This window comes from Oryzias melastigma, linkage group LG10 (assembly GCF_002922805.2).
Source record: "Oryzias melastigma strain HK-1 linkage group LG10, ASM292280v2, whole genome shotgun sequence".
Lineage (NCBI taxonomy): Eukaryota > Metazoa > Chordata > Actinopteri > Beloniformes > Adrianichthyidae > Oryzias > Oryzias melastigma.
The window spans coordinates 3,343,799-3,361,226 of NC_050521.1; the positions used below are offsets into that span (position 1 = coordinate 3,343,799).

At 38.8% G+C, this 17,428-nt stretch overlaps 1 protein-coding gene across 2 annotated transcripts in view; it reads left to right on the top strand.

Moving 5' to 3' along the window:
- The window catches only part of rxfp1 (relaxin family peptide receptor 1), a 159,923-nt gene that overhangs the window by 74,420 nt on the left and 68,075 nt on the right, over positions 1 to 17,428 (top strand). For both annotated transcript variants that reach the window (XM_024262584.2, XM_036213852.1), the window contains exon 3: positions 5,537 to 5,620. In XM_024262584.2, coding sequence (XP_024118352.1) covers positions 5,537 to 5,620 — 84 coding nt within the window. The remainder of the gene's footprint in view (positions 1 to 5,536; positions 5,621 to 17,428) is intronic.

Here is a 17,428-nt window from a genome sequence, read left to right on the forward strand (position 1 = left end):
CACCTGCAAATTTAAACCTTACAATCTGCATTGCGAAAATCAGGAAGTCATTGTTGATGGTTTAAGGTGATCACCACAACACTACTTTAAGAAGGGGAGGGGGGCATTGCAGCAGAAGCTGAAAGTTCCAGGGATTCTAGTGTTAAAAAGTCAGGAAAAAAAACAAAACTCAATACAGACGTTAAAATGTACATTTCAGAGCGGCTACGTGAAGATGTGTTCCTCCTCCGCGGTGCAACGTGGATCATCCTACCACCTGCAGACAGTCTGTTTCTACCTGAAAGGGCAGTCATGACTAAATCTTTAAGCAGGTAAAGCTTTTCTTTTACCAAACACATGACAGGAGCCCACTGCACAGGCAGTGCTGGACCTCGGACAAACGGGTTTCTTCTAGGCTTTCAGTTCTATTTGAAGTTTAACTCCTGCTCTGTTCCCAGTTTCCAACACACCCACATTCAAACATTTTGAATTTATAAGGAAGATATCACAATTCGACAAATCCTGTATGCAGGCTAATAGTTTTTAAACTCAGAGAACTCCCACTGAAGCTAATCCAGCAGCTCTAAGTCCCTCTGGACTGACACCTACATGGCATCAAACAGCACAGGGTTTACGATGTTCTCTGGTAGGACAGTCACGTCATCTCCATGCGGTTCTCACCAGTGAGGTAGTGAATTATAGAACTTCACAGAAGATCAATGCCTGTGCCCTCATGTGTCAAAATGATGGAGTCCTTTTGGGTTTTCCTATCTCTTTTAAACGAAAAAAATCAATGAGCAATTTAGGCATGCAGAAGAGGTCAGGATGACCTGCAGGAGTTCAAACCCAGCAGCGAACGTTGAAGCTGAGAGGTCAGTGTCAGGTGAGATATTAACCCCTAAAGATGATACCATTTGTCTTCAAATTTGCAGCCAAACAAAATCAGCGTCCTTCATCTGTATACATAGATGAGACAAAGTTAAGGTATGGAAAAGACAATCGTTCGACTGTGGGTAAGTTAACAAATAAATTCTGGTTTAAATCAACAAAAAAAAGTTGATAAAACTGTAAATCCCTTTTTATAATAGAAGGAAGAAGGTCATTAGTATGTCTTCTCACAGACGTCCCTGGTTCATCTGTGTTTTATCCTCTGAGATGCAGAGAGAGCTCAAAGGCCTTTAGATCATTGTCCTTTATTTGAAGTTTGTTTAGAGGTTTGTTGAAAATGTCAAATCCTCGTCTGTGAGTTATTGAGGGTTGCAGCTAAACTTGCTGTAAATGTAGGAGTCATTGTTTAACCTTTGGGTCTCTGCAAAAATGCAATGCTTTGTGTGTCTGTGTGTTTTTTTTTTAGAAATAGATTTTTTTTCCCTTTAGCAAAGTTTAACTCAGGTTTTTTGGGGTAATATATTTTGTTTCTGTAAGTCTTTTGTTGTTTAATAAATTGTCAGAACTAAGAGATGGTCAGAAAATCTGTGAAATACCAAATACCTGTTAGTTTTTAGCTGTTTCCTTTGGGGGCACTTCAGCAAGTCATTCTCCTCCATCTAACCCTCTTCTTTGCATCCTCCTTTTCTACGTCCATGAAGCTCCTCTTCCTCTAGTCCTCTTTCCTGGTATCTCCAACCTCAGCATCCCATTACCATCATCATTGTTCCTCTTATCAACCTGTCCAAACATCTCCATCTGTTCCTGCATTGATCTCCAGAACATACCATGATCTGATCCTCTGATGGATTCATTCCTGATCCATCCTGATCTCCGCATCTTCATCTCTGCTACCTCCAGCTCTGCTTCCTGTCTTTGCATTAGTCTCTAAACCAACAGCATGGCTGCTCTCACCACAGTCTTTTACACTTTTGCTTTCATTGTTGATGACACTCTTTGGGCATGCAACACACTGGAACCTTCCTCCACCTGTTTCAACCTGCTTGGACACACCTCTCCAAGCCTTGGTGGAGTCCTACCTCCACCTTGAACTCTTCTACTTTACCTGCAACATCTCACCTGTGTCTTCCAACTGTCATCCATGTTCTGCAAAACTCTGGCGTCCTTCTTTCTCTGAATCCTGGCTTAATATCTTACTTGACCTGAAACAACTCTTTTTTTCTTTTACAAGTGTTCCCTTTTGACCTCAGCCAAAACTCTTTCCCATAACTTCATTCTGTGATTCAACAGGTTTATTCATCTGTAGTTTCCACAACTCTTCAGTTTCCATTGTTAAAAATAGACATCATTAAGCTTCACCTCCACTCCCAGCATTCTCTCACTCTCCAAGCTCTTATGTATCTAGATAACTACGCTTTTCACACAAATATTATTGTATCTTATATAAGAGCAGCACTTCTACTCCTGTATTTTAAACCCACATGAAAATAGCGTTTATTCATGGTTCAGTGAACACATTTGTGTTAATTCTACTAACTGTGGTTCATAAGGAATCTTTTGTTTATCTTGAGGTTAAACTGCGACAGGTTTCCTGTAACCAGAAGTTGAGCTTTTATTTGTTTTTACCAGACAGTTACATTAATATAAAGCTGCTTTCTTTTATAAACTAATGATAAAAAATAAGGATTGTGTCAAAACTTAACCTGTAAAATGATGAAACATTTTATGCTTCACAGATGTGGTCATTTCACTACTGTCTGTTTGGCTTTATTAAAACAGGAAACAACATTAAAAAGACACATTTGCAGGAATGAATGAAACTTTGTTGAAACCAACACCCTGCACTGCCTGTCATTGTGGATTGTAATCAACTGGAACAAGTACAGGGAAATAAAATAACTCACCTAGAATAAATCTGTGTTTCCCATGTATTGTTCTGTTAGGTTTATTCTGATATTAGGTGTAAAATATAACTATTATGGACAGAAGGGAGAATATTTTGTGAAGTGACTATGGTAAAGGCCAAATTCCTCTTACAAAGTGAACTGCTGTTTGTTTCATTTTACTAATGTATAGAATTTAAAGGTGTAAAGAAAAGTTTTTCATTCCTGAAGGTTTGGCTGAACTATAGAGACTTGGGACTGCAGTGACACTGACTTGAGAAAACTCTACCTGTGATGTTTTCTAAGTAAACGGTAAAATTCCCGTGTCACATATCACACAGTGATCTGTTTTCCAACATCACACCATGAGCTTTACTTTGGTGGATTAACACGCTTGTGTGCACTTCCCAGTGTGGCTCATTTAGCATGCAGATCAGGAGGACTGCCTGTGGAGCGATGGAGCTTTGTTCAGTCCATTCTGCTTCAAGCTGATACTTTCTTCCCTAAATCACCTTGAGCAGTCAGGATAACTGAGTGGGAGTATTTTTCACCAGCGTAACAAGCGGAAGGTTTGCATTAATTCCACGGGATAACGAAATGAAATGGGGAAAAAGGGAAAATAGGAGACACCAGAGTGACATCTTGCAGGAGACACTGAAGGATCTCATTAGCAATCAGCTGTAATCCCTCAGTGGCATTATCCATGAAATGAAATGTCTTCCTCAATCTCATGTTTTTCTGCACTAAAACGCTGATTTATGTTGGTTACATAGTGTTTGTAATGTTCAGAAGAGCCTTGTTTCTATTGATCTAGTTGCAACACAATGTGTTATTGTTGTGTCATTTTTCATTCCATTTTTTGTTGAAAAGGATTCTGACATCAAGAGCACATTTACATGGTTTCTATAGATCAGTGGTTGGTGCGGCGGCACACTACTGAAAGTTATGACAACTTTTAGGAAAAATGGTTGCAACTTCAAATTATCTGTGTCTCAATTATTGCAAATAATGTACACGAGCTCGAGGAGGGAGTGTACATATACAGACTGGAGAGCAGGGGTGTATTTTAGAATTGTCATGGAAGGCCCCCTTTAAAACTTTCAAACTGTAACTTTTTAACATGAATATGAATAATAAATAATAATAATAAAATGATCTGGATGGCCGGATAGAATAACCCAGAGGGCCGGATCCGGCCCCCGGGCCATGACATTGACACATGTTCTATAGAGTTTCTCTTTTTTTTAATTCTTGGTTGCTAGTGCACCTTTTGATTTTTGTCAAGGAAAAAGTGTAGCTTGGCTCTAAAAAGGTTTAAAAACACTGCTGTAGATGACCATCACCTCATCCTTTCATGTAATGTTGCATACTAAATGGAGCGCCCCCTGGAGGGCAGAAAGCCACAGTTGTCTTAATGTGCATTCGCACATAACGCGATTCATGCGGTGGAGGCGACCAGTTTCAATGTTAAGTCAATGGAACAGAGGCGTATTGAGGCGATCTGAAGTCCAGCGGTGTGATTTGAGCAAATGAGCCCGGCGGGAAGATCTGCCAGCAGCTCAATTTGAGCGACGATGAAGTGTGTATCTGAAGTGTGACAGGTGGCCGCGTCGCATCTGCCAATCAAGAACTCATATGCACAAATCACCATGCCTTCATGGAGATTCTAAATTAAGGTGATTTTAGAGCAGAAGTGGTTTGATGCATATTTCCATCATTAGGTGCAAAGTGGTTAAAAGGGTTAACCTGACATTCCCTGACTGTAGTTTTGTTGTTACCTAAATAATCCTGTGTTCATCCAGAATTCACATTTCCATGTAAGTTGTAGTACTTTTAAAAACATTCTCTATAGTATTATCTATTAGCTTGTATCTAATAAGATTTTTTTTTTTGCTAATCTATCATGTTCTCTGGACTTTAAGGTCAGGGTCCTGCAGTTTATCTGATCCTCATTGAAGTCCAGATCTAGAAGGAACTTCCAGAACTCAGTATTTTCCTTTCATGTTATTCATGAATCATTTTTAGACAACTCTAACAGCCCTCGATACTTGTGATTTGTTTGTGTTTTTAACACTTATTTGTCAACAGTAAGCTTCAGTCAATCACTAAAACTTGCCTGTTCCAAACCAAGAGCATCTCAGTTTTTCAGATTCTTCCTCCACTGTCTTAGTAAAATCTCCATGCAGACTGTAGCTGTTCACAAACATGCTTGTGGGGGGTGCTTTATTGAGTAACAAGAGTGGGTGGCAAGAACGTGAGTAGAGATTAAATATCCCCATCTGCTAAACAGACGGTTACTACGAGCTATGTTTAACTTGGAGATGACCACTGGAGTCGAGCTCCAACCGTCTGACGTCTTCAATGACAGACGATGGAACTCATTCTGACCTCAAAGTCCTCACTGAAAAACAAAAGGTTTCATGTGTTTTTATAGAAAAGCTTTACTTGTATTAAAATATTGAGATCAGTTTCTATGATTTAAATTTGGGATCACAGAAGTGTTCCTTTGGTCCTTTAACGGCTGTGTACATGTAATACATGAAAGCCAATGTCTGAACATTGCATCAGTTAACATTCACATTTACTGTTTTATTTGGAAAATTCTATTGTTTTTGGATGATTTTGGTTTTTACGATACACCCCCACCCAGTGAGAAGAGTGTCTCCATGAATGTTTCTGTATGAACCCCAAATGTATTTTATTATATTTAGAATGAAAACATAGCATTCAATTCTAGTTGTTTTTTTTATTATTTCTAAGCTGTGTTGTTGCTTTTTATATTTCAGGGGATAATAATGGATGGCCTCACCTTTTTGACAACTACTTTGGAATGCCAAGCCACAACACTCAGACCAAGTCCAACCTGTGCTGTAAGTACTACCATCCCATGTGCCTCCAGTGACCTGAAACACCTTCTTACAGGAAACAAAGTCATCATGAAATCACATGTGCTTCGTTGAAAGTCAGACGGATTGAGAAGCAAATACAGAGCGACAAAACATTGTCATTGAAACCGTCCAGACTTGGTCACCAGTGGTCACGAGTTCATCTCTGGGTTCTTTGGCCTAAAGTCAGAAGTTGGTCTTTAGAACACCTTCAAACCTCCTGGAGTTCATTAGTCTGTGGAGTCTGAGGATTTTTGGTCTCTTAGTTCTCCCCTCCCAGCGTTAGTAAAGCCCACAGTCCTCTGATGTATTACATCAAATACAGAAAAAAAGCTGGAAGCATAATGAGCAAAATATTAGTGAAGGATTTCATCAATAAGTGTTTATTAGAATTCGCTTCTTCATCTGATTGAAAGTGTGGATGAAAAACAGGGTAAATATGAGAACAGAGGAAGATCTAATACCATAACGATGAGCTTTTCAGCAACAAATCATTCACCGTCATTATGTTTTAAACATTTTGTAGAATTTCTCTATTGGGCCTTCAAGTGTCTTACATGATTGACAACAAAGATTAAACACTTATAACAGAGGAGGTGGGTATGCTTTCAAGTTGTCTGTGTGTAAACTTGAAGAGAATGTTTTTCTTAACCTTTCATTTTTTTGAGCGGTTTTCAACAGTCTTCAAAATCATGTCTTCAGCATCTCTGCATATTCATTTCAAACTAAAAATGAACAAGTTTCACAACTGATGGTTTATAGCATGTGTCAAAGTCAAGGCCCAAGGGCCGAATCCGGCCCCCTGGGTAATTCTATCTGGCCCTCCAGATCTTTTTATTTTATTGTTGGCCCAATGTTATCTTGAGCTTATTTCTAACTTGTATAATTTTGACAAAATATATTTTTATGGAGAGTAAAATATTGAAAGTTATTGAATGTTTAAGTTGATTTATTCTGGAATAATATCCCTGCATTTTTATTACTCAAAATTATGTTAAGAAGTTATTTTTTTTACTTTTAAAATGTGGCATTCTGCTAGCTTTTTGGATTACTTTGGTATCACAAAGATGTTTTTGATTGTTTTGGAGTATGGCTAATACCTCAGCTACATGGCTGATTTAAGCTTTTTTAAGTCTTTTATGATAGTTTAATGTTTAGCTATTTTTTCAGCTATATGCAAGTTATTTTTTAGGCTAATTTGGCATTTAGCTAATATATTAGCTGGTTATCAGCTTCTGCGTTATTAGCTATTACCTTCAGCATTTTCAGCTATCAATTTCAGCATCTTCAGCTATCAGCACTAGCATCTTTAGCAGCCAAATTCAGCTTACAGGATTCAGCATTATCACTGGTAATGTTATGAATCTAGTTCATAATTATGTTCAAAAGTTACAGTTTTAAAATTAAAATGTAGTTTTAGTGTTCATCCTGTCCTAAGGTGTGTTTTGGATTTTGGCCCCTTGTGCGTTTGAGTTTGCACCCCTGATTTACAGCAACTCAAACAGTCACTTTCACGTAAAATCATAGCGCTAGCATACAATTATGCCCATAAGTTTAAATACTCTGGAATAAATTGTGATTTCATGGTCCTTTTTCATTCAAAAAATAGAATGAAGAAACATTTTTGTTCCACTCGTAGTTAGTGGTTGGGTGAAGCCATTTATTGTCAGAAAAATGTGTTTACTCTTTTTAAATCATAATCTTTCCAAATGATCCTGTTTAAAGGTTTACATACCCTGTTGACTCTGTTCTGAAAACATGAACACAAGCTGATACTAAAGGCTTTGAATGGCAGCTCAAGATTACCATCCTCACCTGTGACTGTTTACCTGTAATCAATGTGTGTACACATAATGAGTTTCTGGGCTCCCTACACATCCTTCATCCTGCATCCAGTACTACACTGACATTTCTGGATCCTGAGAAAGCTAAAGAGCTATCAAAATATCTACGGGAAAAGATAACTGAACTGCATAAAACAAAAAGGGGATATAAGGAGATGTCCAAGGAACTGAGAACGTCAGTCAGCAGAGTTCAAACTGCTGTAAAATGTTTGGATGGGTATCTACAAAGTGAAGGACTGGTTTACAAACTGGAAGCTGTCCATAGAAAGGAATACTTTTTTTTTTTACATTTAACAAAATGAAAAGTTCAAAGGATTTCAGACAGTTAGACAGTTAGAAAAAAGTTTTTTTTAATGACTTGTGGAACCTCACTCTGTTGTTAAAGTCTGCTAAAATTTGAGGATTGGAAATACAGTAGATGAGCTAGGCAATTCTTTGTTTTGTCTTGTTAAAAGAATGTTTCATCTCCTCCTAGATTTAAAATGTAGGAGTTAAAGTGGAGTTTTGAGGGATAAACGTGGCTGAAGGCAGCTTTCCAACCTCTTATCAGAAGAATAACTTAAAGGTAATAATCAGTTACAAGTAAGTTGGGCCTTTCTTGAAGTTGCTCAGTACCTTTTTTCCCCAAATAAAAGTAGTTTTAAGTAAGCTCTCCCCTCTGATGTATTTGCAGATGATTATTATTGCTTTTCTTCTAGCTTACAACAGAGGTGTAACAGGATAAACATAGCCGCGATAATGCTATTATAAATGGTGTAAGCTGAATTTGGCCGCTGAGGATGCAAATGCTGATATCTGAAAATGCTGAAAATGATTGCTAAAAACGCTGAAGTTGATAGCTGAAAACGTTGAAGTTGATTGCTGAAAACGCTGACGCTGATAGCTGAAAATGCTGAGGTTGATTGCCAGTTAAAATATTTGCTGAATGCCAAATTACAAAAAAAAGCATGTAAAAAGGAATTGCTAAACTTCAACATACATTAATAACTGAAGCAAGCCTAAATTAGCCAAACAGCTAGCATGTAGCTGAAATATTAGCTAAACTCCAAAATAGCCTAAAAATCTTAGTAAATGCCAAAATAGTCCAAAAAACTAGCAGAATGCTAATTTTTGAAACTTTAATACGGTAACGTTTTAACGTAATTATGAATAATAAAAAGGAAGGAATATTATTCCAGAATAAATCATCTTAAACCTTAAATAACTTTTAATATTTTACCCTCTATCAAAATAATTTTTTTCAAAATTATACGAGTTAGAAATGAGCTCAAGATAACATCGGGCCATTATTAACAATAAAATAAAATGATCTGGAGGGCCGGATCCGGCCCCCGGCCTTGACTTTAATACGTGGCTTGCGATGAGCAGTGTATACTATGAGTAAAAGCAAAGTTTTAATAAAATCCCTTGAAATGTAGGCAATGTTTGGAAAAAATATTCTTAAAGAAATTACTCTAATATTAAATAATTTCTTCAAAAATGTACCACAATTGTATCCTTTTTTCAATTCAGTAAGATGCACTCTTGATCTTTAAGGAATTAAGATGTGTATGTTGGATGTCTGGGATTGGTAGACGCTCCGTTCACTTTCTCTCTGTTGGGTTTTTTGCCAGATATGACTGTTTGATTGTATCATCCTCTTTCAGTCTCCCTGGCTCCAGCTGCATAGATTTAAAATCCCACTGTGGTCCTCACAGCTGGAGATGACTGCCTTGTTCCATCACTGCGTATCTGTGCTTGTCCTTTCTCATTGCCTGGTTTGTGAGAGAAGGTGAGCAGCTTTCAGGGAGATGAGAGTTTCTAAATGTTTCTGTTTGGGGAGCAGAAACAGGAGCAGCAGTCTGAGCTGGTCTCTGCAGGATCTCATTCGCTCTCATTGAAGATGACTATTCCACATAAATGGATTTTCATTGAACAGCTGCTGCTGTAGGTTAGAGTGGCGCAGTGTAAAAATGTAAAATGTGAGCACAGCTTCTAATTCCCCAAAATTGGCCTTGTTTCCATTGCTTTAAAGAAAAAGTCAAATTACAAGGTTTTGCTTTCGCTGCCAAATTTGAGATCCCCTTTTATTATTCCAGAGAACAGTTTGTTTTTTTCCCCTCTCACCTCATGCTTTTACCTTGAGTGGTACCTGCTGAAAGGTGCGTGCTTCCCACTGTGTTCGCTGACAGTCCGTGGCTTCTTTGAATGTGCTCAGATCACAGAAACATTAAACTTTGTGTAGCCGAACACGAAACCCAGCAGCTGTGCTCTTTTAGAATGAGACCATCAAAGCTTTGCTCAGATGATCACTGAAGTGAATCTCCACCCCTGAAAAAGTTGTCCTTTTAATGACACGCAATCAAGTCAGGGCGGCAAATTTTACAAATTAACTGGATTTTTGCAAAAAAAGTTTTAATGTCTGACAGTATTAGACAGTCTTGTTTGTGTTTGACCCTTTTCAAAAATAGATTTTTGTAAAAATGACCATTGACCATGTTTTTTTAAACTCTTCCAGCATCTGAGCAGAGAAAATATGAAATAGCCTCTTGTGTTTCAGTTTGATTTTGATACATCAAAATTGTTCAACAGGATTGTTACAACAAGGTATCAAATTGCACTCTTCTAAGGCCAACAAGGCACATATTGGCAAAAAAAACCCTTCTAGTGTTTGAGGCTACACTTTATTTAGCTTGTTGCTTGTTTTATTTATTACTGTCTGTATTTGTCTTAAGCTCCAGACCCGATGGAAGACAAGGGAGAGAATTTTATGAGAGACATGCAGTTGAATCGAGAAACAGAAGAACACAAAGACTGTGTGTATTTGTGAATGTGTGTGTGCACGTTTGTGTGAGGACAGGAATGAAAAGAAAACAGTGGAGAGATAACTCGAAGACGAGGCTTAACATTATCACTGTCATAAGTATAAATCCACAACAGTGCTGGATTTCTGTGCTCAAACACACACAACTACACACCAAAACATCTGTGGAAAGACAAATAAACTATGACCCTCATTTGGTTGAATCTGTGTACACTTATGAATGTATGTCTCTAAACTCAATGTAGTACATGTATAAACTAATGCCTATGTGCTTAAAAAAACATTTACACATCAAGCGCACCTGCACTCGCACAAACACCTGTCTGTGCAAAGGTGAGCCTGTAAGTGTGTGTTTACCACAGTGTACTGAAAGGTTAAGTTTTCCACAAAAGCTCCACCTCCCACCACCTCAGAGCATCTCGCACCACTGCCCCCAGAAAGGCAGTTAGCCCCCAGGGAAGTCCAACCATTGGGCAGAGGCAAGCAGAGACCCTATCACCAGCAGCACCATGGAGGAGGAGGGAGGGAACACGAGGAGGAAAGAATGGCAAACCAGGACCAACCAGATTACTGTGCAGTTGCCAAGGCAACGGTAGAAAATGCAGAGTGGCTTTAAGGCAAGAACCCAGAAACATTGAGAAGATTTTGCAGTGAATCGTATTTCAATCCCTGAGCATAACTCCAAGACAGCTTTTTGGTAAAGTGATAGGTGGTTTCGATGAGCAAGAGTTGTTTGGAATGAAATAGAAATGAAAAGCTAATTGTATTAGCATTGCAGTTCTGTGCACATGTGCTTTGATGTCTGTGCGGCATGAATTTGAAGAATGCTGTAAATATACTTGGAAGTATCCATTAGTTCCAAGCCAGGACTCATAGGGGTTCACCACACTTTTTTGGGGTTGTTTGGGAGTGACTGCAGACCAGACATGGGCAAACGTTCTTATTTGTGGGCCACAAAGGGTTCTGATATTTGACAGAAGGGCCGGACCAGGAGCAGATCTGTGGTGTGATTTGGTAATTCGCCTTAAAAGAAAGCAACAGCACAGGACCCCGACAAACACACTGTCAGGGCTCTGTCTCCCAGTTCCACCTCTGACCGCCAGAGGGAGCCCTCTCCTGAGTATTGACCCTCTCAGCCACTTCCTCACTCCATATCCCATCAGTCAATGCTCTCCCCTCCATGTTGTCTCCAGCTGCCTCCCATCAGCCTCATCAGCCTTCTTCTACCCTGTCTGGACTCTGCTCTGTGTGAAGCATTGTCTTGTTCACAAGCTTACTGAGTAGTTACCTTTTCTTTGGCCCTCCTGTGTTTTGACTTTGCCTGTCTCCTGGTCTCCCTGTCCTGCTCCATGTGTTTGACTCCTGCCTGGTTTTTGGATTAGGCTCTTGTCTTTTCCCTTGCCTGGATTTGGTTGCTATTAAACCTACATGCTGCTCATGGACAAATGCCTCCGAGTCAATGTCACAAACACGCCTTAATCTTGATTGAAAATTACTTTAAAACAAAACGTTTTGCAGTTATTATTTCAAAACTGTGGTTTTTGTTCTCATTTTGGTTCCATTTTCATTATCGGGTTGATGTCCCTCAGGAAAAAACTCAAACTAAGGAAAATGTTGCATTCATGTGGCGTTGGAATAATCAGAAAAATGGCTGTCAGACTTAGAAATCCCACATGAATGTCGGAAAAACAACAAACCTTCAAACACTACATGAATGCAGAATAAATTTTGCGCCGGAAAAAAGTCCATTTATTTGCAGTGCGCCATCTATGGGGAGACGGGGAACATAAAACAATATGGGTTATGAAATCTCTCTTCATTTATACAGCACTTTTCCAACAATTGTAGTTCAAAGTGCTTCAAATTTAAAACAACAATCAAAATCGATAATTCCAGCTTGCCAGACCAGATTAAATAGTTAAACGGGCTTCATTTGGCCTGCGGGCTGGAGTTAACCGCCTCCTGCTGCAGACCAATCGGGTGTCCATGACCATGTCCATGTGGCTGCTACCGGCTTGTCTTCACTCTCTGTAAAGAAATTCTGGATTACAAATGTTGGGATTGTCATGGTACAAAAACACAATAAGTTTTTGATCTGCAGTATCCTGATGATGCGTACTTCAGACAAACATGTATGTGCCACCTCTTTACTGCAGTAAAAAACCTGTCATGTCATATTGTGACTCCGTGAAGCCTCTTCATGGTTTACCTCCTGCTGATTTCATCTTGTGAAGGAGCACACAACAATGTTAAAAATGTTCCTCTGAGTAAGAGTCTGAACAGATGGTACAGTCGAGGACAAACTGAGACAGAGCTCAGATCTGCTTTAATTGGGCAACAACTGTGTGAAAAAGGTTTTTGATTGGTGAAGGGTTGTTCAAAAAGTTGTAAACGCAGTTTCTCCAATCTGAGCCGTTGGGTTGGTAAAGAGCTCAGACGGTCATCTGTCCTTCTCACCTTCCTTACTCTGTTCTCATTCCTGCGTCACTTACTGATGCTATTATCGTCTTTCTCTGCTGTTGCAGCGCATACAATGTTACTTTAGTTATTCAGTCTACTCTTATACATCTGCTACTACTTTAAAAGCTGGTTTTTGGTTTTACCTGGTAGATCCTTTTGTTTTCTTCCTTGTTATTTTTAACTGAATGTTAAAAATCAATACTCATTTTTTTAAATCTTTCAACATTATTTTTTTCTATAATTGCAAAATGTAAAACTTAAATGACAAACGTGTTGCTGCACTTTGTTTTTCTCTACCTCTAGTGCACACGTGTCAAAGTCAAGGCCCGGGGGCCGGATTCAGCCCTCCAGATAATTTTAATCAATTGCTATTAATGACCCGATGTTATCTTGCGCTCATTTCTGACTTGTATAATTTTGACAAAATATATTTTTATGAGAGTAAAATATTGAACGTTATTAAAGGCTTAAGTTGATTTATTCTGGAATAATATACCTGCCTTTTTATTATTCATAATTATGTTAAAAAGTTACAGTTTTGAAGTTTTAAAAATTTGGCATTCAGATATCTTTTTAGAATATTTTGACATTTAGTAAGAACTTTTTAGGCTATTTTTAAGTATAGCTAATGTTTCAGCTACATGCTAGCTGTTTTGGCTAATTTGGGGGCTTTTTTTAGGCTTGCTAATATTTAAACACTAAATGTTTTTGCTATTTTTTTTTCAGTTTTTGCTATTTTTTCAGCTACATGATAGCTGTTTTAGCTAACCTAAAGTATTTTCTTTGTTTTTTAGGCTAACTTGGCATTTAGTTAATATTTTAGCTTTCTAACAATTTCAGTATTTTCAGCTATCAGCACTAGCATTTCAGCGGCCAAATTCAGCTTCCAGCATTCACACTAGCATTATCACAGGAAATACCACATACCTAGTTCATATTTATGTTAAAAAGTTACGGTTTTAATGTTTTTAAAAATATAGTTTTAGAGTGTTCAGTAAATGTTTATCCTGTTCGACCTGCCATCCAAAGTGGATTTTGGATTTTGGCCTCTTGTGCGATGTAGTTTGACCCCCCTGCTCTAGTGTGAGGGTACAGGTTGCTAGAACAAGACTTCCCTTCTACAAAACTTTATATACACTTATATAAAACTTCATATCCTCGTTCAATTATTAATATGAAGTTGGCTAATATATGAAAGTCTTTTTTGCAGACCGTCAGCTCCCTTGAATATTAAAGAGCAGAGTTCTGTCTGACAGCACATCAGCATTTTCTCATTTCTTTCTGACATCATGTCCATTTCCAAATCCCACTGCCTGTCCCCATGCAGAAGCAGAACATCACAGGAGTGTCCAGATGAAAGTGGGTGAATTACAGACTGAGACTAAGGTCCTCAAAGTCAAAGTATCATGCAGCAGGTCAACATTTGACTCAATCCTGCTTGTTTATTGTTCTGCATGTGTGGTCAGACCTCCACCAGGGTCAGGCCGGCTGCAGCCACCTCTGCAGTTTCTCCGTCACGTTCAGTCTAAGTTTCGGGCTGACCATGGGTTTGCTGTGCTGGCTCCCAAACTCTGGAATAATTTTCCACCAGCTATAAGAGAAGTTACAACTTTGGAGTCTTTTAAAGCCAAACTGTTCCTTCATTATCGTGCTGAAGTATCTGCCTAGCTGCCTTTTAATTCTTTTTTATTGATTGTAATATTTGATTTTAATTTGTTTTGATATATTTTATGTTTTTATGTCTTTGATGCTTTTTATGCCTTTTATTATTCTGCTCTGTCTCTCTTGTGTACAGCACTTTGAGCATCCTTGACTGGTAGTGCAGGTGCTTTATAAATGAATAAATGAAAATGAATGAAGGGAAGTGGGCGGCTGATTGTGGACCTCCTTCCGTAAATGTGACAGCTGTGAATATAGCTGATAGATGTCACGTCAGATTAATTTATCTTAAAGATCAATAATGGCACATTGCCTCATTACTCTTGTAATTTGTAATGAGCGGTGGAGCTGTAAATGTGCAAATCACATTTTGCTCTGTGCCTTTCCATCACATTTCTGAATTATTCTTCCCAGGAAGTCTTTTACATTTTTTAAGTCACACTTTAAAACTCAAGTGGCACCTGCTGAAAGGTATGAAATGTACTGTGGACACAGCATGCTGTCATCAAACAGCCTCATGCACACAAAAGCACACATGGGCTTCGGCAGAGGCTGATGATGCTGCGACCATGCTCTGCTAAGATAAAATGTTGTTTGTTCAAGTATCACTGATAAATGTTGACCTGGTTTCTTTTCATGCTGTGTTCACAGCCACAAGAGATTTTGACACAGGAAAGTATCGTTTTTAAATAGCATTAATAGCATTAATATTCTTTTTTATCGGTTCATAATAAGCATCTCACTAAAAAGTTTTTAAAAAGGAAACAAGAGAATGGCATGCCCTTCCACATGTCCATTTGAGATGTTATCTTGTGCGCTGATCAGAGGCACAGTTTCAAAGAGATCAGCCAAAATAATCATGTTTTCCTGCAGTGCAGCGGACAGGAATGAAATCATTCTGATACAGTATCACAGTTTGTCTCCAGTTATTTTCAGCAGTAAGCTGACGGTGTTGTCTCCAGGTCCAGGTCTGCTCACTTGCAGCATTGCTCATCTTTACCCTCTTCTTGGATGTTATCCAGGCTGCTGATGGCGAGCATCAAAGGTGTGTCATCACTGAGCAGACAACACAACAGCTGTGTATCTGCCACATCAGTAGAAATGTACTGTAGGAAGCAGAAGTCTTCAGCTGCTACTAGCATCTTCTGTTTCTTCAGGCATGTTTATGTCCCTGGGGAGTCTCTAATCAGACAGAGATGGAACAAAGAGTCAGTCTCACAATCATGTCAAATGGTATAAAGCCTTAGTCACAACTGTCCTTACTGGAGGATGCGGGCTGTTTGTGAGTGAAATTGTATGGGGCATACATGTGGCCCGCAGGAAATATCAAGGTTGTAGACCAATCAGTGCACCACAGAGATTTGTTCTATGGGCATGCAGCAAGCGACAGGTCATAGCTAACACTTATACAACACAAAAGGTCAAGTGGATTTTTAACCCCTAATTCTGTGCACTGCGCAAGAGCCTGTTAGTGCTGTTCATGTGATAAGTGCATGCAGCCTGACTGTTAGGAATGAGGACATTTGACACTTCCAGTTCCGGGTCATGACGAGCAGACGTGTGTCTCCAGCTCTCCTCTACTCTTCGGCGTATTAAGTCTTTTAAAGTTGCTCATAATCGACTTTATTCACCAATCTACTGCAAAACACCAACCGCAACAAGGTGAGTTGAACATAGCACCGAAGAAAAACTTTGAAGCTGATTTGACGGAGCTCACAACTGCTGTCTTTCTTAATGATCATCTATCCAAATATAACGCTGATCTGGCGAAGGACGCGAGGCTCCTATGAAAGAGAAAACAGATCCATTCAACATGAATCCAGAACTCCAGAATATTTGTCAAACCACTCGGATCACCGGACCAGACGAAGCCTCTGGAAATAAAATCCATGAAAGACTTTGAGAACTGTGGGATTACACATGTTTGAACCTTTAATTCAAGCAAAATATGAAATGTGAACTCAAAAAACCGCTGAATGTTAACTTTGACCTGATTCTGAACTGCAAAACTTGAGCACAATTCCCTTGAAATGAGACCTTCACAGTCTCTCAGTCATAACAATGAAGAACGATTACGTGGCCTTAAACTGCTCCTAAACTCTGATGTAGCACTGATTCTGCTCAAATCACTGATCTTTTTTTTTTCATATTATTACTATATGTATTATTATAATCATTCTTTGATGAATACAATCTGCACAGATTGTCTTTTAATGAGAATATTCAGATTATTGTCACTGATTAATATAAATGATTTGTCTGTAGATGTTTTGAAATTTGATTACATCAGTGATATTGACGATTCTTCATAACCTGAATTTATTATTGTAGAGTATAAATATTTGATATTAAGTCCTGAACCGGATCTTGATAATTCTTGTAAAGAAAATGGTATGGTCAGGCCAGCGTGGATTATATAAGTTCGCTTCCTCCCACTCCCTTTCAAGCGATCTACTTGTGATTCAATGTGATGTTATTTATTTTTGAATGCATTATTCCTGATTGCTTGAAATAAACCATTTCACTATATAGTCCCGCACAATATAGTTTTTCAGTAGTTAGGGGTTAGGGGGGGAATTCGGACACAACCACAGAGTCTTCTTTTTGTTCCTCTTCTTGGGGTTTATACGGCGGGAGGCACCAACATGAATGTGGATCCCCACCATCTACTGTGTAGGAGTGTGAGTCGGAGTGGGGGACTTTCTACTTAGACCAAAAAACAAGCAAAAAAAAACTATACACTCTTCAACATTCTAATTTCTGGTACAGAGTCCGGAGCGGCAAAGTCTTGAATAGGGACGCACCCAGGTGCTCAGAATGACAGGCAGGTGGAGGCGGGGCAGGATCCTGACACTGTTAGTGTTTGGAAACATTTGTAAACGATGACTGATGGAGGTTAACGACTACCAAAGTCAGGAACCTCATGGAGTGATACGAACTGACCTTCAATTGGTAGTGAATGAGTTGAACAAAGTTTGAGTTACTTTACTTCATCTTATTTTTTTTTAACTGCCTACTTTTTACTTC